At 60.7% G+C, this 25380-nt stretch overlaps 1 protein-coding gene across 1 annotated transcript; it reads left to right on the top strand.

Moving 5' to 3' along the window:
- The first annotated feature begins 5781 nt into the window (after positions 1-5781).
- LOC111138843 (protein SMG5-like) lies at positions 5782-24608 on the top strand. Its single transcript, XM_022490748.1, has 18 exons — positions 5782-6573; positions 7510-7599; positions 8255-8333; positions 10291-10416; positions 10502-10570; positions 10721-10929; positions 11558-11695; positions 12224-12808; positions 14412-14587; positions 15588-15663; positions 16256-16431; positions 17248-17406; positions 20675-20734; positions 21227-21386; positions 21763-21853; positions 22577-22651; positions 22987-23125; positions 23235-24608. Exons 1-18 carry the CDS (start codon positions 6519-6521, stop codon positions 23316-23318), a joined length of 2547 nt encoding a protein of 848 aa, XP_022346456.1. The 5' UTR covers positions 5782-6518; the 3' UTR covers positions 23319-24608.
- Positions 24609-25380: the final 772 nt, after the last annotated feature.

The following is a 25380-nucleotide window of genomic DNA, read 5'->3' as shown; positions in this document are numbered from 1 at the left end:
CCCATGTAGGGCTGGAACTCAGCACCCCGAGATCTAGAGCGCCCTGCTCTCCAGCCCGCGCTCCACGGGAACTGAGACCCCCCCATGGTCTGAACTCAATGAAGGAGCATCTCATTAACTGCACTAAAAACTCAAACTGACTTTACCACACGAGTTTATTTTTTTAAAGATTTTGTTTGAGACAGAGAGTGTGCAGGAGCAGGGGAACGGCAGGTAGAGGGGGAAGCAGGCTCCCCGCAGAGCAGAGAGCCCAATGTGGGGCTCAATCCCAGGACCCGAGATCATGACCCGAGCCAAAGGCAGGCCTGGACAGACTGAGCCACCCCAGCGCCCCATATCACGGAGGTTTAACTTAAAAAAATTACCCTCAAAATACCGAAGCCCAGAATCAAGCCCCCACGGTCGGTCAGTGCAGGGCTTTGCAGATGGCTCCGCCACTGCCCACCGCCCACCCCCGCTGGCCTGCAGCTCTAAGGGAACACCCCCCGCCGCGAGCGCCCCTCCACCGACCGTCCACCAGAGGGCGCCTCGGCCCAGCCCCGGGATGGGGCACTCAGAGCCCGCGAGAGGCTGGGGGTCTGACACGCCCACCACCGCCCGCTGCCGCGCTCACCAGCAGGTGCTTGTCGGTGGCTCCTTCCCGCTGCCCCTTCCCGGTGCGGGCTCAGCGGGCAGCCTCAGGCCTGAGAGGGCGGAGGGAAGCCAAAACAAGAAATGCTCCTTGAGGACAGCACGGGTCTGTGATGCATGATGACGACTGCGGCGAAAAGTTAGCTTTTAAAAACTCATCTTCAGGGACGCCTGTGGCTGAAGGGACGCCTGGGTGGCTCAGCTGGTTGGACGACTGCCTTCGGCTCAGGTCATGATCTCGGAGTCCCGGGATCGAGTCCCGCATCGGGCTCCCAGCTCCATGGGGAGTCTGCTTCTCCCTCTGACCTTCTCCTCGCTCATGCTCTCTCTCACTGCCTCTCTCTCAAATAAATAAAGAAAATCTTTAAAAACAAAAACCAAAACAAAAACTCATCTTCATTAGGGGTGCCTGGGTGGCGAGGGGTCGGCCTTCCCACTGGGTCGTGATCTCCGGGTGCCCGGCGTCTTCTTCCCGTCCCTCCGCGCCTCTCCCTGCTCGAGCTCTGGCTCTCTCTCAAGTGAGGACACAGGCCCCTTGCAACCTAAACTTTTACTGCTTGGAAACTTCGGAAACTACCAGAAACTTAATAGTGAGAATCTGAAATTGCAGTACTTTTTCTGAAAAAGACTTCTTCTGATTTGATAAACATTAACAAAAAGATTTTTAAAAATCCCTCAAAGTAACTGTACAGCAGCCCCCTTACCCACGCGCACGCACGCCAAGACTCTGAGACCGGACAGTGTCGAACCCCACAGTGCTGCTTCTCCTGTGCGGACCCAGCACCATAAAGCTTAATTTATGAACCAGGTGCTGTAAGACGTGAACGACAATGTAACAACAACCGTTCTGTAAAACATCCTCATAACAGCAATACTGCAGTACAGTCGCGTGAATGGGGTCTCTCCACAGCCCTGCGTCTCCAGTAGCTGCTGCGGAGAAGGGGAGAGGCCTGGGGGCGGAGGGGCACGGCTTCCCACCAGGAGGGGCTCCGCTGTGCTGCTCCGCGGGCTGGGAACCGGGCAGTGGGGTGCAGGCAGAATACTGACCTGGGCTGGGCCAGGCGCGAGGAGGGGGGACCGAAGGCGCAGAGAATCCCGAACCCGTCCAAACAGCTTTCTGACCCCACACCTGTTTCCCTCCCCAGCTCCCGATGATGGCACCACCCTGCACCCGACCACTGCAAGATGGGAGTCCTGGTGTCCCTGTCCCTCCTCTCCCCTGTGTCCTACCCCCTAGTCGCCTCTGTCTGCACCGCCTCAGGCTGCTGTGGCCCCTACCAGGCAGTTAGACACCGGACTCTGGGCGGAGGAGCTTTTCAAGATCAGACAGATCGTCTCAGACTTCCAAAAAAAAAAAATGGAACAGCTTAAAAAAACAAAGCCCAAACTAAACTAGTAACGGTCATTTGTAAAAGATTATAAAATGTAACGCGTCAACTAGTCAACTGCAATGTTATTTTTTTAAGATTTCATTTTTTTAAGGAATGTCTATACTCAACGGACAGGCCTGAACCTACTACCCCAAGACCAAGAGGTGCACTTGCCGGCCACTGAGCCGCCCGGCGCTCCTGCACCCGCAACTGTAATACTAGAGAAAGATCATACTCATGTGGGGTCTGCGTGCTTCCCCCCATAACCTGGCTTTAAAATTTAACATCATAATGTGATCATTTCCCATGAACAGAGTTTATTCAAAATGGAATTTTATTCTTTTAAAAGATTTTACTTATTTATTTGAGAGGGAGAGAGAAAGCACAAGGAGGGGGAGGGGCAGAAGGAGAGGGGGAAGCAGGCTCCCCCTGAGCAGAGAGCCCGACGCAGGGCTTGATCCCAGGACCCTGAGATAATGACCTGGGCTGAAGGCAGATGCTTAATCCAGAGTCACCCAGGCACCCCCAAAATAGAATTTTATTATTTTTTAAAAGATTATATTTATTTGACAGAGATCACAAATAGGCAGAGAGGCAGGCAGAGAGAGAGAAGGAAGCAGGCTCCCTGCTGAGCAGAGAGCCCCATGCGGGGCTTGATCCCAGTACCCTGGGATCATTACCCGAGCCAAAGGCAGAGGCCCCAACCCATTGAGCCACCCAGGCTCCCCTGGAATTTTAAATACCAGGAGAGTACTTTCTTAGTCTGAGCTACTATACTTGTGTAACTCCCATTCTTCAAATGTTGGACATTTTAGGTGATTTTCAATTATTTTCCACTAAACATGTTCCTATGATAAATATCTTATTCATTTATTTATTAAATATTTTATTTATTTATTTGACAGAGATCACAAGCAGGCAGAGAGGCAGGCAGAGAGAGAGAGGAAGGGAAGCAGGCTCCCCGGCGAGCAGAGCCTGATGCAGGGCTCGATCCCAGGACCCTGAGATCATGACCTGAGCCAAAGGCAGAGGCTTAACCCACTGAGCGACCCAGGTGCCCCTAAATGAAAAACATTTCTATATGTAAAAAAAATAAATAAATAATGGGCGAAACATTTGAATCAGCAGTTCTCCAAAGAAGACACGGCAGCGTAAAGAAGCGTGTGGACGGGCTAGGCCCGGGAGTCCGGAGGAAAGCGCGGACCTGCGGCACGTGAGACGCCACTGGGCGCGCAGCCGCGGGCCACCAGCAGACAGACCGCCCGTGAGGAGCGCGGAGAGGGTGTGGGCAAACCGAGCCGGTGGAAACGCAGAACAGCACAGCCGCGCCGGAGGACGGTCCCCAGACCGTGAAACCGGAGTGACGAGCGAGCCGCCACGGCAGGGGCCTCCCCAGCAGAGCGGAGCACACCTGCGCGGCGCGCGCTTCCCGGCACCGTTCCTGACTCCCGGTCCCGGGAGAAGAGCCCCGCCGCGTGCCGGTCAGCGCAGCCGCAACGAAATGGGGAGGGAGAGCCACACGACAGAATGCAATCCAGGCATAAAAGGACGGAAATCCTGACACGGCGACAGGGACGAACCCTGAAACCCTTCGTCATGCGAAGTGCGAGAGGCCGGCCGCGTCAGGCCAGGCGCGGTGCGCTCCGTGCGGACGGACAGTCCAGACCAGGCAGGTGCACACAGAGGGAAGACGGTGACCGCGGGGAGCTGGGGAGAGGAATGGGGAGTGACTGCTAACGAACACGAGGTTTCTTTCTGCGGTGATGAGAATGTTCTGGAACTAGAGAGTGGCGATGGGTGTACAAGTCTGCGAGTGTGCTCCGCGCCATGAGGGTAGATTCCCCGGTATACGAATTGAACAACTTCTTCCTCCCCGGCCGCTTGAAGCCTGGCGGCCATCACGAAGGACGCGGCAACTATCCGGAGCGGAAGTTCATGACCAACCAACGACTTCAGCAGAAACAGATGGTCCCTGACGTCCTTCACCCCGGAAAGGCAACGGTACCTGAGACAGAAATTCGCGAAACACTAGCCACAATGTATAAGACGACAGCAGATGTCCATCTGCATTTGGATTCAAACTCCAGATCCAGAGCGGCTGGGGCAGCGCGACCGGCTTCGGCGTGATTTATGATTCGTGGACAACGCAAAGAAAAACGAGCCCGAACACTGACGCACAAGACATGGTCTATACGAGAAGACAAGACAAGAAACGGTGAAAGAACGCCAGGAACAGAATGCAGACGGGGCTGCGGCCGCCCGCGTGGGCGCCGGCGGAGAGAAGCGAGGCGGAGGCTGGGCGAGAGCAGCAGCGGAGCCGCCGCGGCGCCTGCACCTGTCACGGCTCTGCAGACTCCGCGCAAGAGGAGTCAACCAAGACTGTTAGAAAAAAACAAGAATTAAACAACTATGAAAATATAAAAGATAGCAGAATTTGTAGAAACCAGCAGTATTCATATGAAAATTAACAGGATTTATTTTTAAGATTTTATTTATTTGCCAGAGAGAGAGCACAAGCAAGGGGAATGGCAGGCAGAGGGAGAAGCAGGCTCCCCACTGAGCCGGGAGTCCGATGCGGGGCTCGATCCCAGGACCCTCGGATCATGACCTGAGCTGAAGGCAGACGCTTAACAACTGAGACCTCCAGGCATCCCTGGCTTTTTAAAAACCTCTCAGAAAACTAGAAACACACAGAGACTTTCATAATTTTTCAAAAATACATAGCCAAACTGTTTTTATTTTAAAGATTTTATTTACTTAGACAGAAATCACAAGTAGGCAGAGAGGCGGACAGAGAGAGGGGGAGGCAGGCTCCCCACAGAGCAGAGAGCCGATGCGGGGCTTGATCCCAGGACCCTAGGATCATGACCTGAGCCGAAGGCAGAAGCTTTAACCCACTGAGCCACCCAGGCGCTCCAATACATAGCCGAAACTTAAACACTGTGGAGAAGAAGGAAGAAGGCAAAGACGATTACATCACTGTTTACTACTGCGAATCCTTGATGACGATGTGGGTGAATCTCACAAAGGCAGCGTCGAGGAAAAGAGTCCAACGTAAAAGATCACAAACCACAGGATTCCTTCCATTTAATAAAGCGTGGCGGAGGGGGGGTACCCAGACAAAATTAATGTCTGGTTAACAAAAGGCAGGAAAGTGGTTACCCTTCCAGCTGAAGGTGAAGATGGGAGGGGGCGCCTGGGCACTTTCTGGGGGTGTTCCGGATCTGGGTGCTGGTCACAGGGGCGTGCTCATTCGCGGAAATGGTATCAGGCTGAACACTGGTGACCTGCGCACTCTGAGGAGGTTACACTTCAGTAAGAGCGGAGCAAGACTGCTGGATACAAGTATCTCACAAAAAGCAATAGTTTCTCTAAGTCATCAGTAACTAATTTTTTTTTAAAAGATTTTATTTATTTATTCGACAGAGAGAGAGATCACAAGTAGGCAGAGAGGCAGAGAGAGAGAGAGAGGAGGGGAAGCAGGCTTACCAGGTAGTGACCTAGTAAGAATGCGTGAGTTCTTTAAAAGAACGTTAAAACTCTGTAGAACGGGCGCCCGGTGGCTCAGTGGTTAAGCATCTGCCTTGAGCTCCGCTTCTCCCCCTGCTGCTGCTCTCCCTGCTGAGCTCCCTCCTTCTCTTTCAGTCTCCCTCTCTGACAAATAAATAGAATCTTTTTTTTTTTTTTAAATTTTATTTTTCATAAACATATAATATCTTTTTATCCCCAGGGGTACAGGTCTGTGAATCGCCAGGTTTACACACTTCACAGCCAGAGGTTGCTGTGGGGGCAGCGGAGGTCGCCCTCTCGCCCTCCCCAGAGGTTGCTGTGGCCCGTTGACGCCAAAGAGCACTTAGACCGACCAGTGCCTGATACGTGGGGCGCTGCCCCCCAGAGAGCTCGAGCTCTCTGAACCGAGAAGGGGGAGCTGAGAGCCCAGCACATCGGCTCCGGCCACGCCAGTGCTCAGGCACGGCAGGCTCACCTGTCTCCTGCACGGGCGGACTCCCCAGTAGGTGGCCTTCTCCATAGGCCTCCGCCAGGAAGTCCGGGGCATCCGCCTTGGCCTCTTGTACATTTCATTTTTCCCGGCAGGTTTCCCGTCTCTGCCCAGACCTTTCCTCCTTACGTGGGAAGCTTCTGCCCAAGGCACCCAAGACTGCCTTGACAGTTGGCCTCCCCCTCTTCTTCCTTTCTAGAAGCCTTCCTATGATGACCTTTCACGTCGCCTTTCCCCAGGAAACTGTCCTGGCCTGAGGACCCTCGCCTGTCTCCTCCAGTTCCTTCCCGTCCCGTGAATGACCCCTGCCTGCAGGCCTCTGTCTCTCCACCTGGTCCTAGATGCACGTCCCCCTGCCCCTAACACAGGGTTTCAGGACGAGCGTTGGATTCTTGATCTCCTTTCCCCACCTAGGAAAGATGTTTCCCGTTAGGTAGAGGGCCAGGGAAGGGGCTTCTGAGTGTCCCTTTCTGTCTTTCTCAGGATGCAAGAAGCCAGTGTCTGCGTCAGGGAAGGAGATGGACTGGGCACAGATGGCATGCCACCGGTGTCTCGTGTACCTGGGGGATTTGTGTAAGAACCGGCACTCTCGTTGGGGCAACGGTTTGGGCTGCAGGCCAGGCGGGAAGCTGCTTCCGTTGTTGGTACCAGCTTGTATGTGGCGGGAGAGCAATAGGAATAGTTTGGGGTCTGTGACTAACATGTCCCTTTGTCCCTGCTCCTTCATGAGCCAGAAAGGACCAGTGACTATGGAAGAAGGAAATAAACTTTGAGAAAGTCTGGGTGATAACTCAGGTTCAGTATTGGGTTAGGAAGATTTTTTTAGTTGGATGTTTTTCTCTTTTGGGGTTTGCTTTTTTCATTTTTCCTGGACTCCTAGAGGAATTGAAGTTCAGCCTCCTGGAGGGTTTCCCTGCCCGGCAAACATTCTCAGAATGGAGGAGTACTCTCTTGCCTGCTGGGCCCAGGCCTCTAGTCCTGGTAGCTAAAGGTTCCTCATTAGGCTACTAGATACATTACTTCTTGTCCCCTGAGGTTTTTCCTCCCTGCCCTGTGCGCTCCTGGCCCCCTTATGGGCCCTGTGTGCAGAGAGAGCACCTGCTTCGCGTTAGACTGGTCGAGTGTCCTCAGTAACGTCTTCCCTGCAGGATCAGACAGCTGTATTCCAGAACCCACTACCGGAGGTCCTCCCAAGCAGTTACGGCTGCGGTCGGTGCCCGGGTCCCCTGCCCGGGTCCCCTTCCGTTGGGAGGAGATAAACAAGAGCCTGTTTACAAACACTAAACATTCCCCACACCCTGAAGCTCCCAGCAGGGAAGAGAGAGTTGAAGGATTGGCCCACGGTCATGCAGAGTTAAGATTATGCCCGAGGCCCAAGCAGCCAGCCTCATAGCTCAGGTGTCTTCCTCCCAGGGTCTTCCTATAGGCTCCACAGAGTGGACTCCAGGATGAGGGGAGGTTTCTCTGAAACACGGCAGCATCACGTTTCCTTCCTTCTGTCTCCTGCAGCGCGTTATCAGAATGAACTAGCTGGCGTAGACACCGAGCTGCTAGCCGAGAGATTTTACTACCAAGCCTTGTCAGTAGCTCCCCAGATTGGTAAGTGGCGTCTGACTCAGGCCTCCCTAACCAGCAGCACTTTTCAGCAGGAGGACAGCATGGAGAGGGCAGGCAGGCCGCGCTGGCTTCCCTGCGTCCCCCTCGTGCTCGGTCCCGTCACACTGTGCCTCGGTTGGGCGCTCGCCCTCTCGAACACAGGCTCAAGAGAGAGGCAGATTCTTTGTCTTGAGAAGGAGGGAGGCAGAGGGGAAGGAAGAGAAGAAGGCTCCCTTGTCTCTGAGGCTTCTGTAGAGAGAGGAAGTGACACTTGAGGGACAGTGGGAGCAGGGGGAATGCTCCATTGCACGGAGAGGTGGGGATTTGCTTGCAGTAGGAGAGCTCAGGGGTGAGAAACAGAGCTGGGGAAGAGGAGAGGCTCTGCGGGTTTCCAGCAACCCTAGAGTTGCCACAGCCGCCGCTGATGGGATAGCGCCCGGGGGTGCTGATCCCTGGCAGGCGAGGCCAGAAATGAGTGTCCAGCCAGTCCCCTGGGGAAATAGGATTGGCCACTCCTCCCTGGGGACGCTGGTGTCCTCTGCAGACCTGGGCCACCTCCTCCTCATGAGCCCATGAGTTCCCCGGTGCTCAGCAGTGCTGGGTCATGGTGGCAGGGGAATGTCGTGGCACAGACCACATGACTTTTGTGTCCCTGCAGGGATGCCCTTCAACCAGCTGGGCACGCTCGCAGGCGGCAAGTACTACAACGTGGAGGCCATGTACTGCTACCTGCGCTGGTGAGTGCCGCCCGCGGGCCTCGCGTCCCCACCGCTGCTGCTTCGCTCCCCCGCCCTTTCCTAGCTCCTGCTTGTCATGGATCCGCCTGGATTGGAAGGCGCTCGGGCAGCCGGCAGAGCTGCCCACCGTCTGCTGGGAAGTGCAGGATGGCTGTCTTGGGGGAGGAAGTCATCGGCGTGTGGCGGGCGGAATGGTGTCAGGGTAGCGGCTGTCAAGAACAGCACAACTGTCGGGCTTTGGTGTCCAAGTGACCATGGCGACAGTGTGGGAGGCCGCTGAACCGCAGGGTGGCCACTGCTTCCCCAGTGCTGACGCGCCCTCAGAGTAAGGAGCCTCGGCTTCAGGATGGCTGAGCTGAGTGAACTTAGATCACCAAGTCGCCCGAGCCAAGTGGACGTGTGTCTGATGGGTTGCTGGGTGCCCCAGTGAGGTAACGGTCAGGAATAAACCGCCTGGGCCCCAGCGGCAGCCGCCTTGTCGGGGCCGATGGCTCCATGAGAAGCCAGACGTTTCCAGAAGATGCTGCTGTGAACTGGGCTTCCAAGCAAGGGGAGTGGAGGGAGCTGGTCCTTCATAAGCATGTGGGCTGTGTGCGGAAGTGTGAAGTGAGCGTCTGTCTTCTCATTCCCTGTGCCGTGATCCGTGGTTCATTTGGTCCAGGAAGCCTTTCTTCTTGAATCAGCACAGTGTCTGCTCTTGGGGCGCCTGCCCCCTGTCCGGGACCGGCACAGACCGGCCCCCGCGGCTGCTGTTCTTAAATACAGGTTCGTGGGCTTCCGTTGCCTCCTCCCCAGTCCTCTCGTGCCTTTCCGGGAATGCCCCCCTTACTGGTCCTTGGTCCCTCATCACACTTGTGACCGTGATTGTGAGTGATCATTTCCAGAGAGAGCCTGGCACGTCCAGGTTTGGGAGGTGCCCGCAGGGGCCCTGCCTTGCTGTGTTAAAGCACTCTCGTCTCCCGTTGGTGGGTGAGGCATCTGGGTGGGGCCTGGTCAGGCCATTCTTTGTCCCCAGTGGCCTTTTCTAGGATCAGTCACTGGTATTCAGCAGCCCCGGGGGCTGCTCTGTCTGGAGCGAGGCTCCTCTGGACCCCTTCCCACTCTGTGTGGTTTCTCTTCTTGGGAGAGATGGATTTCGTACGTGGCAGCTCAAGGCTCCGGACATTGGATTGTGACCCAAGACATTTGGAAATAGAACCTGCCCGTCTCTTAGGGCCCGGAAGCCAGCAGTCATCTGTGTGGTAATCTGGTGGTCAGAGCAGCTGCGCTGCATTGTCCTCTCCCCCCATCCCCGATTTAAGGCGAGGACGCACAGAACCCATTTCTGGACGGAAGGAGTGTCCGTGACTTTGTGACTACCTGTTACTCACCAGGAACACACGTTTCTTCTTTTCTGACTCTCGCTTCTTATGACAAAAGTACATGAAAAACAGCCCAGTGCCTGTTGGTGCTGTGGGTGCTGCCGTGAGGCTGGCTGGGCTAGGAGCCTCCGCGCTGGCTCAGGGCCTGGGGCCGGCGCGGGGTCCCTGCTCGTCCCGGCTCCGCGTGCACGTGCGTACGTGTGGGCGGCACGCGCTGGGCTTGGCCCGTGGCGGGCTTCTCCGCACACTCACCTCTGACCCAGTGTCTGAGCACGGGAGCTGTGTGTGCACACACTTGTGCGCGGCCGCTCGCTAGCTGCCACTTGTCGTTACGTGCTCTGTGCTGCCGTATGTCAGGGACGGTCCCTGACAGCGGGAGCAGTCATTCTGCTTACGGAGGGGGCCAAGGTGTTCCATTCACTGTGTTGTCCGGAAGTTGTGTCTGTGTACTTTATCGGGAACAGTGGCCTTGCCCCGAGTCTGTACACAGAAAGGGAGCCTGGGGGCAGCGTGTGTTTGCTCCAAGTACTGTTCCCCGAGCGCCAGCAGAGCGCCGTGCCCTGCCGGGGCTGCCCAGTGCACTCTGTGTCCTTCAGCATCCAGTCGGAGGTGTCCTTCGAGGGGGCCTATGGGAACCTCAAGCGGCTATTCGACAAGGCAGCCAAGATGTACCACCAGCTGAAGAAGTGCGAGACTCGGAAACTCTCTCCCAGCAAGAAGCGGTGAGTAGGGCCCGTGGGGCTGGGGCGGTGGGACTGGAGGGCCTCTGGGGCATTTGCCATTTCCCTGGGGCTCCTCTTCTTCCAGGTGTAAAGACATCAAGAGGTTGCTGGTGAATTTCATGTACCTGCAGAGCCTCTTGCAGCCCAGGAGCGGGTGAGCGCCAGAGGGCGGGCCCTTGACCTGCATCCTGTGAGCCCCCTCCTGCCCGGGCCGGCTCTCTGCAGTCTCCGCCGGGCCCCGCAGCTCCTCTTGCCTGCCCTGGGCCCCATCACTGACCTCCTTGTTGCCCCTGCCCTTCTGCAGCCCGGTGGACTCAGAGCTGACGTCGCTCTGCCAGTCAGTCCTGGAGGACTTCAACCTCTGCCTCTTCTACCTGCCCTCGTCCCCCGGCCTCAGCCTGGCCAGCGAGGGCGAGGAGGACTACGAGGGCGGCTATGCTTTCGTCCCGGACCTCCTCGTCTTTCAGATGGTTGTCATCTGTCTCATGGGCGTGCACAGCTTGAAGAGAGCAGGTGACTCCCGTGCCCTGCCTGCTCCCCCGCCCCCACCTGGCTTCCTCCCCGGGCTGCCCGCGGCACCTGCCTCACTGCTGGGCCGGGGACCCCTACACTGAAGGAGCTGCTGGTGAAGGAACGAAGGCAACAGCCTGTCCACACTGTGCCCCCACCTCAGGCCCCTCCCGCAGACACACTCTCGGTCACAACCCGAGCCAACAGGAGGGACAGGGTGCTTAGCCGATGACCCAGACAGAATTCCGACTTTGTTGTCTGGGGCAGTTGGGCAGTTGCGCAGATCTTCCTGGGAGCGGCACACGTGGAGCAAAGTCGGGAGGAAAAGGGAGGCGGGCCTGGGTGTGTGGGGGCTGGGGCTGTGGGGAGCCCGCCTGAAGGCGTCAGAGCCAGGGCAGGTGGCATGGGCCCCCAGGATATGCTCGCCTGAGGACACACACAGTGAGCTGGCACGTCCTAGGCGGCAGGATAATCACGCAGAGACCTGAGAAATCCTTTTTTCTTAGAAGAAAGCTTTGAGAAGTTGGTTGGTCCTTGGAAGGGGGAGAGCAGGTGAGATGGGGCTGGAGCTCCTGGCGCCTGCCCCTCCTCAGAGCCCTGGGCCGCTCATGCCTAGCTTTCCCGGCTTTAGGGTCCAAGCAGTACAGCGCAGCCATTGCCTTCACGCTGGCCCTCTTCTCGCACCTCGTCAACCACGTCAACATACGGCTGCAGGCGGAGCTGGAGGAGAGCGAGAGCGCAGGGCCTGCGTTCCAGAGTGACAGCACAGGTGCGGGCGGGGGAGGGGAGTGTTCCAGAGCAACGGCACAGGTGCAGGTGTGGGGAGGGGTGTTCCAGAGTGATGGCAGAGGTGCGGGGGGGTGTCCAGAGCGATGGCACAGGTGCAGGTGTGGGGAGGGGTGTTCCAGAGTGATGGCACAGGTACGGCGGGGGGGGTTGCTGGTCCAGAGCAACGGCACCGGTGCAGACGGGGGAGGAGGGCGTTCCAGAGCGATGGCACAGGTGCAGGGGTGGGGCAGTTCCAGAGGGACGGCACAGGTGCAGTTGTAGGGGGGGCGTTCCAGAGCGACGGCACAGGTGCAGGTGTGGGGTGGTTCCAGAGCGATGGCACAGGTGCAGGTGGGGGAGGGGGGCGTTCCAGAGTGATGGCACAGGTGTGGGCAGGTGGGAGGGGGCGTGCACATGGGCAGGTCGGGCTGGAGTGCAGTGACGGGAAGGGGAGCACATGGGGGGCTCGGGAGGTGGTGAATCGCTCTAGTTTGCCCCCAGGCCCCACCTGACTGTCCTTTTGGCACAGATGAGCCCTTGGAGAGGGAGGAGGTGCCAGGCTCCGAGCCCCCTCCCGCAGCACCTCCAGCAGGTGAGGTCAGAAAGAGCCGGAAGTTTTCCCGCCTCTCCTGCCTCCGCCGCCGTCGCCACCCACCCAAAGCAGGAGATGACAGTGACCTGAGCGAAGGCTTTGAATCGGACTCCAGCCACGACTCTGCCAGGGCCAGTGAGGGCTCGGACAGTGGCTCTGACAAGAGTCTTGAAGGTGGGGGAACAGCCTTTGATGCTGAGACAGACTCAGAAATGAACAGCCAAGAGTCCCGGTCAGACCTGGAAGACATGGAGGACGAGGAGGGGACACGGTCCCCGGCCCCAGAGCCTGCTCGGCCTAGGTCAGAGGCTCCGGAGTCTCTCAATGGCCCCCTGGGCCCCAGTGAGGCTAGCATTGCCAGCAACCTGCAAGCCATGTCCACCCAGATGTTCCAGACCAAGCGCTGCTTCCGACTGGCCCCCACCTTCACCAACCTGCCCCTCCGGCCCCCGGCCGAAGCCCCTGGTGGGGCCGGCTGCAGGCCCTGCGTCAACGGAGATGCGGACAAGCCCTCGGAGCCAGGTATCTGGGCCTCGGTTCCCGAGGGAGGCGGCTTGCCTGTCTGTGCGGGTGCCCGCCCCGCCTCGCTGCGTCCGTGTGCTCTCTCCGGCCCGGCCCGGTCCGGCAGCGTCGTCCTGAGTCCCCACTGCTGCTTAGTCTGCCCCTTCTCCCACACGGCCACGGCCCCTGCCCCTCGTCCTGCCAGGGACCTCTCTCCCGGGGGTCTTCCCTGCACGGGGCACCCGGCTGGCCTGTCGTCGGGTGCTTTGTTGAACGTGCACAGCAGCTCGTGCAGGACGCGTTCTCCTCCCTCTTCTGAGTGCTGCCCCTTGCCCCTAACCTGGCACTTGGCTCCTCCTCACTTGCCGTCTGGTTTTCCCTCAAATCACGGGGTCTGGCATTCTTCCGGGGCTAGGGGAGAGTTCCTCCCTGCGGGTTCCTGTAACCTCTGCCCCGCCACAGCTTCCAGGCCTTTCCCACTCAGGCGTCCTTGTCTGTTGGCTTGTCTGGGTCCCCAACGAGACCGTGAGCCTCCTGGGGGCAGGGCAGCGTGGGTCTGGTCTGTCCTTGTCAGTTCACAACACCGAGCCTGTACGAGGGTGGGACACAGGGTGGGACGCAGGAAACGCTCTGAAGCCCGGGTGGGGGCGGGGGGCTGCTCCACTGCTCCACGCTCTGACCTGCCCCTGAAAGTGCTGGGGAGGGCGGGGTTGTCCTTTTTTTTTTTTTTTTTTTTTAATTTAGTTTATTAGCGCACACCTGCGTGAGAGGGAGGAAGAGAATCCCAAGCAGACTGTGTGCTGAGTGTGGGGCCCTGCACAGAGCTCGGCCTCACAGACCCTGAGATCATGACCTGAGCCAAGCCCAGGAGTCAGACACTTACCGGAGGGAGCCCCCAGGCGCCTCGGGCTGTCGTTGAATTCTGTCTGCCTTTTCTCCCTCCCCAACGGCTGCCTTCTGGTTGCCCGCTGTGCGTCGTAGCAGGGAGTAGGCCTTTTAGAAACACGGGTTGAGGAAATAGCTGTAGACCCCTCACAAGTTAGCTTGAGACCGAAAGAACCATATTTTGTTTTATTTGTTTATTTTTCAGTGGGCTCCACGGCCAGTGTGGAGCCCAGCACAGGGCTTGGCCTCCGGACCCTGAGATTAAGACCTGAGCTGACATCCAGAGTCAGACACCCAACCGACTGAGCCAGCCAGGGCCCCAGAAAGAAACAGTTTTGTTTTTCTTTTCAAGATTTTATTTGTCTGTTTGTCAGAGACAGAGTGAGTAAGCACAGGCAGGGGGAGTGGCAGGCAGAGGGAAAGGGAGACGCAGACTCCCCACTGAGCAGGGAGCCTGACTCGGGGCTCAACTCGGGGGCCCAGGGATCATGCCTGAGCTGGAGGCGGACCCTCCACTGACTGAGCCCCCCAGGTGGCTCAGCAAGGGTGGAGGCACCCGTTTCTCAGCTTAAGAGCATCTGGCCAGTGGGCGTGGAAAGATGAGGCGGGGGTGGTGGTGAGTTCCCCGTCTTCCGCATCCGCGCTCTGCCCCGGGGTGCGGGCAGGGCGGCCCCTGGCCTGGAGCTGAAGCCTGAGGCCGTGTGCCGGGCTCATCCCGGCTCCCCTTCCCCCACCCCAGCCTCCGAGGAGGGCTCCGAGTCGGAGGGCAGCGCGTCCAGCGGGCGCTCCTGTCGGAACGAGCGCAGCGTCCAGGAGAAGCTGCGCGTCCTGGCGGCCGGAGGCCTGCTGCCCGCCGTGAAGGTCTTCCTGGACTGGCTGCGGGCCAACCCTGACCTCATCGTCGTGTGTGCGCAGGTGCGGCTCGCCGCCGCGGGGGGCCCCGCTGGTTCCTTCGCGACAGACGTTAGGCGCCTGCTCCGGGTGGGCCAGGACGCTTTCTGTAGGGGCAGGGTAGACGTGACGTCTGCCCTCCAGGAGCCTGTGGCCAGGGCGGGCGAGAGCTGCTTGTTGTGCTTCGAGCCCTCGCGCCGGGGCATCAGGCCAGTCGTCAGGCCTGGGGACAGTCAGGCCTGAGGACAGTGACGGCCGGCTTTTAGCCCTGCCCCGGGGTCCAGACGGAGGAGTGGTGCCTGGGAGACGGGCCGGGGGCGGCAGGACTGCCGGACAGGGTGGAGGCGCTGGGGCAGGGGAGCAGTGGGGGTAGCGGCGTCAGGCCTGGGCTGTGGGGGCGGGCGCTGGGGGGTGGGGGTGCGGTGGGGGCAGGGGCGCCTTCTCAGGGTCTGTCTCGAGCCTTGAGGGCCGCACAGTGTTTTCCCATGTTGCTTTATCCCAGGGGCACATCTGCCATGCCGACCCCTCCCCTGCGGGTCGCCCTGGTCCTCAGAGGAGAGCTGAGGTTAGGCCAGGCACACCCTTGGGCGTGTGCTCATTTGTGCTGGCGGCGAGTTACTCACTCCCCTTTAGTCATCGGGAGGTGTGTTAAGGTTGGGGGTGTGGGGTCCCGTCCCCACACAGGTGTTCCAGGATGGGCACATGGAGGGCAGAACAGTGGGGAGAGGCCGCCTCCGGCGCTCAGGTTTCTCCCACTCCCAGAGCCCAGTGTCCTTCCTGTGGCCTCAAACCTTCTCCCCACAGTCTTGCTGCTGGTGACGAAGTTCAGCCAGGCCCGTGGGCCCCCTTCATTCCTCATGGGATCGGCTCCCTATTTTCCAGGTCTCCCAGGAATCCCCTGTCCCCGGCCTCTTTTGTTGATTTTTCTATCAGATCGCTCTAGGTCTGTGCCCACAGCCCCCAGACCCCCCCGGCGTGCTGCTTTCCTTGCCCCTGCCCCACTGAAGGCTTCCCTTCTTCGCAGAGCTCTCAGAGTCTGTGGAATCGCCTGTCTGTGTTGCTGAACCTGTTGCCAGCTGCTGGCGAGCTCCGGGAGTCTGGTGAGTGAGTGCCCAGCACTGCCCCTGCTCTCCCTCTCCCTTGTGGCCCCACAAAGCCCAGCCCCCTCCCTGGTAACCCAGCCTGGGGGGAAGGAGGCTGATGGGGCTCTGTGTCCTGCCATCCTGGCACACAGCGGCCATTGTGGTCTCTGTGTCTCTGGTTTCCTCAACACTGCCCCACTGTGGGCAGGTGGCCTGGTTGGCCAGGCAGGGTGCTCCCCGGGGAAGGCCGTGGGGAGGACAGGAGCCGAGAGAGGCAGGCCTGGGAGCCAGCCCCGGTCACGGAGAGTCCTCCTGGGCCTCCAGAGCTCATCCCCTCTTGCCACCTTCGAGCTGCGTGTGTGCTCCGGTTCCCAGCTCTGGCCTCAGCTGAGAGGGTGCACGTCCTCCTCGAGAGCCCTCCTCAGGTCCACCCTGGGTTCGGGGAGCCTTTCGCATCAGAGCACACTGCTCCTGTGCCTGCCCTGCTCCTCTAGCCCCACCAGTCCTGTGGGACAGCCCTGCGCGTCCATCTCCCTGCTCTCCAGGGGGAAGGGCCATGTCCCTCAGGGGGCTCCCACAGGGCAGGTGGTCTCACGTGGCTTCTCCCCAGGCCTGGCCCTGTGTCCCGAGGTCCAAGACTTTCTTGAAGGTTGTGAATTGCCTGACCTGCCCTCCAGCCTGCTGCTCCCAGAGGACACGGCCCTTCGTAACCTGCCGCCTCTCCGGGCGGCCCATCGTCGCTTTAACTTTGACGCGGATCGGCCCCTGCTTAGCGCCTTGGAGGAGGTGGGGATGGCGTTTCTGACACCAGCAGCTCTGTTCATCCAGCCCCACAGTAAAGCCGGTGGCCCTCCCGTCCAGCGTCCTTAGGGCTGGGCTGGGCGTACTTCTCTCGTGAGCCGCCGGGCTTGCCCTCCTTCCCGTGGGACGCGCATGGATGTCCTTTCGCGGCCTGCCTCCACCGTGTCCAGCTTTTGCAGTGTGGAGTGGGGGGCTGTTAGGGCTTAGGAGCTGTTCTCAGGCTCTTTTCCACTCTGGGGCCGGCATCCTGTGAGCTGGACAGGAAGCCATCAGAGAGAGCCGGAAGGGGCAGCGCTGCCTGACTGGTCACCCGTGTGTCTGCGTGCCTGTGCGGGGTGCCTGGGGACCGCCGGGTAGGCCGAGCAGACAGGCACCCAGCACCCTCGCCGGCACACAGGGGCCTTTTGGTTCCTCCTCTCCAGCTAGAGGGCCCGGGCTCTCGTCTGTTTCATGTTTTAGGGTTTTAGAGAGGATTCTTGTTTGAGGGGGAAGAATAGGCTGGAACTGTTGGTCTAGCTGTGTCCCCTCCTTTTTCCACTCGAGGAGGGAGGTGGCAGGAGTGCCCAGGTGCCCCAACGCTCAGCCCGCTGTGCTGCCTTTTCTGTCTCCGCCTGCGGCCTGGTTAGCCAGTCCCGCCTGGAGTCTCCTTTCCTGGCAGCCCAAAGCTCTGGGTCTCGGGGCTCCCCTCTCCCACCCCACACACCACCGGCCTTTCCAGGGAGCCCCTGCCCCTGCTGCGGGGGGCTGGGGGGCGGTGCCTGGGGGCCCTGCGGCGCCTGACCAGCTCCCACGTCCCCGCAGTCGGTCGTGCGCACCTGCTGCATCCGCAGCTTCGGGCACTTCGTGGCCCGCCTGCAAGGCAGCGTCCTGCAGTTCAGCGCGGAGGCCGGCATCTTCGTCAGCATCGCGCCGTCGGAGCGGGAGGGCGCGCTGCAGCAGGCGCAGGCGCAGTTCCGCATGGTGAGCCGCCGTCCTGGGGGCGGGGCCTGCACGGAAGAGCCAGGGAGGGGGCGGGGGGCGGGGCTGCGGGGAGGGGCCTCCCCCCCCCCCCCCCATCGTGGGCCTGCAGACAGGGAGGGAGCACAGGGAAGGAGCGGTGCTTTCAGCAGAGACAGGCTGGCCCTGTCCATGTCCGGACTGCCTGGGCTGGAGGCCCGTCCCTGTCCCCTCCTGTCTGAGCTCCCTGCTAGGTTCCCCCACGGGTTCCCTGGCCCCAGGGGTGCTGGCCTCACGGGGTTGTTGTGACGCCAGAACGAGCTTGCATCTCGGGCATGTGCCTGTGGGTGCCCCTGGCGCTTCCTCTTTTGGGGATGAGGACTGGGGGTGGGGGGAATGGCCGGATCCTTCCCTACGGGACCCCCAGAAAGTAGGAGGTGGCCGGGGTTAACCTCTTCTCCATTCAGAACCTGGTCCCCAGACGTTGACTGAGAGTCAGCTCCGTGCCAGGCCAGTCTGTTCTGTAGGCCCTGGGTTCGCGGCAGTGCCAGCAAGGTCGTTTGGTCTCGGGGGCCTGATGCTCCAGAGCACAGTCTGGGCTCTGCACTGGGGCCTGCACAGCTGAGTGCTGTCCCCCCGGGCTGGATGGCAGCCCATTTTGGGGGGCAGCGGGGGATGTCTGGCACCGAAGCACGGCCCATGTGTCTTTGCAAACCTTGAGGTTCTTCGTCCCAGGCCCATCCCCTCCACCCAAGCTGCAGGCCTCCCCACCTCTCTGAGCACCTGCTTCGCGCGGAGAGCGTGCATGGCTGGGAAGGGGCACAGGCGCACCAGAAACTCCCTTCTTTGTGGCCTTAAAAGCAAGCTCGTTTTGTTGAAAAACAAACCTGTCGTGCTCTGTAGAGGAAAACACGTAATTACAAAGACATTCATGGGGAAATCACACAGCTTTAAAACGTTAGTTTTTGCAGACATTTCCTTTAGCTTAAAGCTCCAAGACTCCCATCTCAGGGACAGGGAGCCGCTGAGAGCCCCTCGCGGTTGGTGCTGGACCCCAAGGTCCCGTCGCCTGCCAGGGCTTTCCCCAGCACTGCTGAGTGGCCCATGTCCACCCTAAGGGTGCATCCCTCCGCAGCAGCGTGCCCTCCCCGTAGTGACACCTGCCAGCGCATACTGGGAGCTTTCTGTGTGCCGAGCCGACCTGGCCCGGGACAGCGTGTTCAGCCCTGGGCGCAGCTCAGTGAGGGGGCGCTTACCCTCTCCTGTGCCCCATGACGGGACACAGAGTCACAGAAGAGGGATCGTCTGTGGCGAAGCCAGGGCTCTGGCATTGGGCAGACTGGCTCTTCTGAGCTGCTGTGGCTGCAGCATTTGCCTGGGTTAGGGACCCAGCTTGCCTGTGGTTCCTCAGATGTCCCCTGAGGACGGCCGAGGCCCACATCTCTGAGCCGCTGGCCTGACGATGCCAGAGGCTGAGGTTGGTGCAGCTCTCCTCTCCTCTTCCTGGACCCAGATGGAGGTCCCTTCCTCTACCCTCGGCAGAGCAGACCTCACAGTTCAACCCCAGCCTGAAAGGCTCCCCCGGGCTTGATTCCTGCGGTGCCGGCACTGCTCGTCCTCGCCAGTCTGCCGGCCGGGCCTGCTCTGTGCCTCCCTCTCTCTGTCCTGCGCCCAGGTGTCTCCAAGGGGCCGTTTTGTCATGTGGGCCTCTGGAGGGGGTAGGCGCATCTCGCACAACCATCGTGTAAGTGTCACAACTGAGGTGCTGGGATGGGCGCAGTGCTGTTAACCCCGGACTTCCCTCAGAAGTCACTGGATCTCCGCTGACGTCTGTTTTCTTTTTCTTTTCTTTTTTTTTTTAAGATTTTATTTATTTATTTGACAGAGATCACAAGTAGACAGAGAGGCAGGCAGAGAGAGAGAGAGAGGGAAGCAGGCTCCCTGCCGAGCAGAGAGCCCGATGCGGGACTCGATCCCAGGACCCTGAGTTCATGACCTGAGCCGAAGGCAGCGGCTTAACCCACTGAGCCACCCAGGCGCCCCTGACGTCTGTTTTCTTTGTTGTTTTTCTAATGATTTTATTTATTTGAGAGAGAGCAAGCAAGCAGGAAAGACAGAGACAACACAGGCAGGGGAAGCGGTGGGCAGAGGGAGAAGCAGGCTTCCCGCCGAGCAGGGAGCCTGATGCGGGCTCGATCCCAGGACCCTGAGATCATGACCTGAGCCGAAGGTAGACACCCCCTGGTGCCCCAGATGGCGGTTTTCTTTTCCAAGCTCCCACATTATGTTGGGTTGTGTGTGTCCTTGATCGGCTCTGGGCTGTGGCGGTTTCTCAGTCTCCTTTCATGACCTTGATACTTCTGAGGAGTGTCTGTCAGTTGATTTGCAGCGCGTTCTCAGTCCGGCTCTGTCCGGACATCTCGGCGGCCACGCGTTCTCGCAGTCGATGCATTTGCACAGGTTACTGCATAGGGCATCATTCTGAGGGCGTTCCTTCCCCCATCAAAGGGCCTTCGGTGCTGTGCCCCCCGCCCCCCATCCTTTGTCTCCTCTTTAGACCACGTTAGGGAGATTGGGCTTCATCCAGAAGATAAAGGGAACCGTCAGAGGACTCGGGGCCTCGGTGCCCAGCAGCTGGTGTCTGGGTGCCGGCGGGGAAGGTGGCTGGGGGCGGGGGCAGGGGCCGGGGAGGATGAGGTGGGAGGAACCAGCTTAGACGGGGGTCACACAGCGGAGGTGAGGGGGAACAGAAGCGTGTGAGTGGTTTTTCGGATGTGTGGTCAGCAGGACAGGAAGGCGATGACTTGGGGAGCAGAGAGAGGGACCAGTCACAGCCCAGCCCATCCTCCTGGCGTACACAGTGGCTGCTTTCCCAAGTCGGGGACCGCCAGAAGGGGAGCAGCAGGTTTGGAAGAAGTTGGCAAGTGGTTGGCGATAGAAGGCGTGGTGTGCGGGCACCATGCACAGCAGAGGGGCAGAGCTGGCAGGCCGCCGTGCTGCTGGGCGCTGTGTGTGTGGCCCCCACGCGCAGCTGCTGCTCCCTGTCCCTGGTGCCTGGGCCGGGGAGAGCTGCGGCGCGGGTCCCAGAAGCGCTTCTCTGCCAGGGGAGTGGTCTGTCTCCTGAGCCTCCCTCTCCCACACTTAGTGGGGGCGAGAGAGCTGACCTCACATAATGCCTTCCTGTCTCCGACTCGGGAACTCCTCTCGGATAATCTGAGAGCTCTCGATCACTGGGGAAAGGACTGAGGCCCCAGCTCTTGGTCCCAAGCTTAGCGCGCGTTTCGCCTTGTAGGCGCAGGAGGAAGCCCGTCGGAACAGGCTGATGAGAGACATGGCCCAGCTGCGGCTTCAGGTAGGCGGTCGGGACCCAGCGGCGGCCGCTCTGCGTCTGCTCATTGGCCAGACCCCGCTGGCAGATGCTGCCTGACCGCTGCCCCCTGCCCTGCCCCCAGCGCCTGCTCTCTTCCCCCACCTCCCCTCCCCGCTGTTCGGTGTGGTGCCCACCCCTAGAGCTCTGCCCGTCTCCCCCTTGCGCACCGGCTTCCACCTGAAGCACATCGCCTCCCAGACCGCCTTCTCTGGCTCTCTCCTCGCTGGGCCTCGCTGGGCCTCGCTGGGCCTCGCTGGGCCCTCTCTGCCTTCTCTGTTCGCTTTTCCTTCTCTTTCTCTTGACCTTTCCTCCCTCTGCCTCCTTTTCCTCCAAGTCCTTGGTACAAGGAGCCCCCTCACCCCCCCCCGTCCCCTTGGCGGCAGGAGATGCCCCAGGAGAGCCTCCTGGGCTCCGTCCATCACGCTGGGGCTGCAGGGCCCGTGCAGCCGCACCTACTCTGCCCTCTCTCCCCAGCTCGAGGTCTCTCAGCTGGAAGGGAGCCTGCAGCAGCCCAAGGCCCAGTCAGCGATGTCTCCCTACCTCGTCCCTGACACCCAGGCCCTCTGCCACCACCTCCCGGTCATCCGCCAGCTGGCCACCAGCGGCCGCTTCATCGTCATCATCCCGAGGACCGGTGGGTGTACTGGGGGGGACAGGGTGTGGTTAAGAGAGACTTGGGGCTTGCAGTTGAGAAGCGCTCAGGGAGGCCCAGTTGGCACACTGTGGCCTCGGCAGGTCCTGCCGTCTTTCTAAAGCTCGGTCACTTCATCTGTGGAATGTGTGTGACAGTCTGTTAAATGCTGAGTCACAAGACGGTTGGGAGAAACGGGAGAGACCTAAGCGCACGCACTTGGTAGACCGTGGGCTCTGCTGATGGGAGAAGGTCCTATTTTGGAAGAGCCCTGGGAGCCACTGAGGAGCCCGGGTCCTGCTTCTACTGCAGCAGGCACTGGGGGTTCCCTGCAAGCTCACCTGTTCCGTGTCTCCCCCCGCCCCGCCCCGTCTGCCAGTGATCGATGGCCTGGACTTGCTGAAGAAGGAGCACCCAGGGGCCCGGGATGGGATCCGGTACCTGGAGGCAGAGTTTAAGAAAGGAAACAGGTGAGTGTGGGCCTGGCCAGGCGTCTCCAGAGCCCTGGTCCCCGTGGGTGAGAGACACACTTGCAGTCCATGGGGCTGGGGAGGGGACGGAGATAAAATTACACGTCAGGGTCTCAGCTGTGGATGGAGGGTGGGGGAACCTGTTGTCAGACAACCAAGCTGTTGTCTCTTTGTCTCTGCGGCAGACGTAAGATGAGCGTCATCGGGGAGCTGGGGCAGCACCCCCCACCCCCCGGCTCCCGGCTGCTGTTGTAGGGTCCGTCTGAGGTCAGGGCTCCTGGGGTGGGAGTGCCTTCACCTGCGCAGCCAGGCAGGGACTGCTGAGGCCCGCTCAGGCCCTCCCTTCGGGGCTCCAGGCTGGGAGAGCCGCGGGCGGTGGGTGCAGCAGAGGGACAAGCTGGCTCTTGCTCCCCGGCACCCCCACGGCATCTGCCCCTGCCCGGCCAGGAAGCCACACAAAGCCTGCTTGTTTGGACTCTGTCTCCAGAAGCTCTGACTTGAAAAGCATCTGCTGCTCCTCCCTTCCCAGCTCCTCCCCCGGGAGGAACCAAGGGGTCGATGTTATCAGGAGGAAAAGCGAGCTGGCTCGGGGCCTGGCCAAGCTCCTTTGAAATGGCTCCAGACAGAGCGGGGATGGGACCGAGGTGCCCCTCCCCTCCCCGGGACACAGGGAGGTGCTTTCGGGGAGGTGCCCTGCCCTCTGACCCCCTCCCCCTGCTGCAGGTACATTCGCTGCCAGAAGGAGGTGGGGAAGAGCTTCGAGCGGCACAAGTTGAAGCGGCAGGACGCAGATGCCTGGTAAGCGTCGGCCCCGCCTCACTCTCTCCCACCTCGCGCTGGCTGGTGCTGCAGCAGCTGGTGGGAGCAGCCTGGGGCCATGCTTGACCCGCCAGGGCCTCCTGTGTGGTCCCCTGGGAGGGAGAAGTGGCCCCAGCCCCAGAGCCCCTTGGTGTCCCTGCTTAGTGTCCCTTTACCCAGTCCCCATGGGACACTCTCTAGAACCACTGTCCCTCTCTGCCTGGTTTGTCCTGCGCGCGCTCCTGCTGCCCTCCCAGTCCCCAGCTTCTGGGGATGCTGGCACGCGGGCTGCCCTCACACTGTGGCTTGGCCTGCCTCCTCTTCCTCCCTACCAGGACCCTGTATAAGATCCTGGACAGCTGCAAACAACTGACTCTGGCCCAGGGGGCGGGTGAGGAGGACCCCAGCGGCATGGTGACCATCATCACAGGCCTTCCACTGGACAACCCCAGTGTGCTCTCAGGCCCTATGCAGGTCGGTCCGCAAGGTAGCAGGATGGGGGTGAGCAGGGAGGAGGTGCCCGGGCCCACGCCCTCCTCAGACCACTCCATGCGCGTGCTTGTCTGCTTCCACAATCCCTTAGGCAGCGCTGCAGGCCGCTGCGCACGCCAGTGTGGACATCAAGAATGTTCTGGACTTCTACAAGCAGTGGAAGGAGATTGGTTGAGACGGACCCCCACGCCCTACAGTGGGGCTGCGTCCAGATCTCTCCTGCCCTCCCTGGCAGCCAGGACCACCACCTGTAGTCACCCCAGCACACGCAGACGCACGCACGCACGCAGGAAGGAAGCCCAGCCGCACAGGCCACAGGGAGGGCCCGGGAGCCACAGGGAGGGCCCGGAGCCGGCTGAGAGGGCGGTCTCCCTGTCGCCAAGATGACGTCAGGAAAGTGAGGGAAGTGCTGGGAGCAGGAGAGGCCTGGGGGCCCCCAGCCAGCCCTTCTGCCTTAGCCCACCGCTGTCCCCAGGGGCAGGGGCAGGCGTGGGCGTCTGCACTCCGTTGGAGTGCTTCGTGGACCTCTGAGGGGAAGGGACAGCAGAAGGGCCCCTCTTCTCACTCAGGATGCAGGGTGATTGGCGCCTGGAGTCTGCACCCTCTGGCGCTGGGGGAGAATTGGGTATCACCAGACATGTGGGTAGTTCTCTGCGGACCCTTCCTCTCCTGGAGGACCGCCCGTCCTCTCCCTATGTGCAGGCAAGGCAGCTCTGGAGCCTTGGGGACTCTTCTAGAAGAGGGGCCTGGAGCTGCCGGCACCAAGAGCAGGGCCAGGGCTCGCCCCCTCCTGCTGCGGGGACCGCACACCCAGCCGCCCCACTTCTGCTTCTGCTCTGCGTTTGCCTGGCTTCCAGGGCCCCGAGCAGGTCACTCTGTCTGTTGGCAGTCTGGCCCGCAGGCCAGGGAGGGTCCCTGGGGCCCCCAGCCCCACAGTGGTGGTGCTTGCTTGGGGGCAGAGTGCGATGCCGGGAAGAGGAGAGGGGAGCGGTGGGAGGCCCGGGAGAGGCCTGCGTGGAGGTGGGCCGCAGAAGGGAGAGGCCCTTAGAGCTGCCCAGCCAGGGGCTGCTGGCCCGGTGGGGCGGAGCGTGGGGTTCACTTACGCGCAGCAAGGGGCGAGGTGAATGTGGGAGCCAGGATCGGGAATTGCTCAGGGCAGCGGGCTTTGCAGCGGGCACAGGCTGTCCGGAAGGCTCTGGCCAGGAATGCCTTGGCCCCTTGCCCTGGGGCTGGCCAGGAGCTCGGCCAGGGGTGGGGGGTGCCGGGGGTCTCGGCTCTGCGCCCCCCCACCCCAGCGCTAGCCTAGCTTCCTGGGCTGTTCTCAGAGGAAAGCAGGCTTTTTGCTTCCTTCCTCTAAGACAGCACGTCTGGGACAACCTGGGGGCAGTGGGGGTCACCCCCCCTCCCAGTCCCTGGCAAAGACTGAGACTAAAGCGTCACTTAATAAAGACCCCTCGAAGCCCAACCCCGTCTCCTGGTGCCATTGTGTCTGGTTATATTGGGATATTGGCACTTTTTTCCTGAAGCGGCGTTTGCAGAAAGTTTCTTCGAGGTGAACCCCTCAAAGCAAGAACCCAGCAACCCCAGGGATGGTTTTGTGGAAGACTCCGTCAAGTTCGGTGGCCCCGTGAGTGGCTGGTGGCTTTGCAGGGTTGCTGGCCGGAGCTCCAGCAAGGACAGCAGCTCCGCCGGGGTGGGCGATGCGTGTCCTCCAGCTGGGTCCCATGAGCGGGGCTGAAGCTCTTCTGCGGGGGCGGGGGGCGTGCGTGGGGGCCCGGAGACCAGCCTCTGGGGCCTCAGCCCTTGGCCCCCGGCAAGGACTGGCGCGTCTGGTGTGTCTGGGGATAAACCGGCATGGCGGTTCCCTTGTGGTTCAGCCCCATTTCCTGGAGGCGTTTGCTCTGGACTCTGCCCAGCACCGCAGCTCAGCGAGAGGTGCTTTCTGAGGTCACAAGTCAGGATTTGGGTTCCTGAGCCCAGGCGCCCCCCTGCCCCCACCGCCCTGCTCATGGCAGAACCTGGACCCCTGGCGCGCCCCCTGGTCTGAGGAGGGCGCCATGTCGCCCTGGCCAGGTCCAGGCTGGCTCTAGCCTGGTGTGGCCAATCTGATGTCCGTGGGCTTGGGTCAAGCTGGAGGGGCTGGCTGTGTGCAGGAGGCCGAGTGAGCTGCCTGCTAATGGGGCTGGTCCACCCCGTGCTGCTCCCTGGGGGCTGGACAAGGCTGGGATTGTTCCCTG

This window comes from Enhydra lutris, unplaced genomic scaffold, assembly GCF_002288905.1.
Source record: "Enhydra lutris kenyoni isolate GAN:26980312 unplaced genomic scaffold, ASM228890v2 scaffoldscaffold94, whole genome shotgun sequence".
In the NCBI taxonomy this organism is placed as follows: domain Eukaryota; kingdom Metazoa; phylum Chordata; class Mammalia; order Carnivora; family Mustelidae; genus Enhydra; species Enhydra lutris.
This window is presented reverse-complemented; position numbering and strand designations above follow the sequence as displayed.

Excerpts from the sequence above, each read along its gene's own strand:
- LOC111138843 (XM_022490748.1), top strand. The coding sequence starts at position 6,519 with ATGGACTGGGCACAGATGGCATGCCACCGGTGTCTCGTGTACCTGGGG. Across the intron at positions 6,574-7,509 it reads CGTGTACCTGGGGGATTTGT|CGCGTTATCAGAATGAACTA; the intron begins GTAAGAACCGGC and ends TGTCTCCTGCAG. Across the intron at positions 12,809-14,411 it reads GGACAAGCCCTCGGAGCCAG|CCTCCGAGGAGGGCTCCGAG; the intron begins GTATCTGGGCCT and ends CCCCCACCCCAG.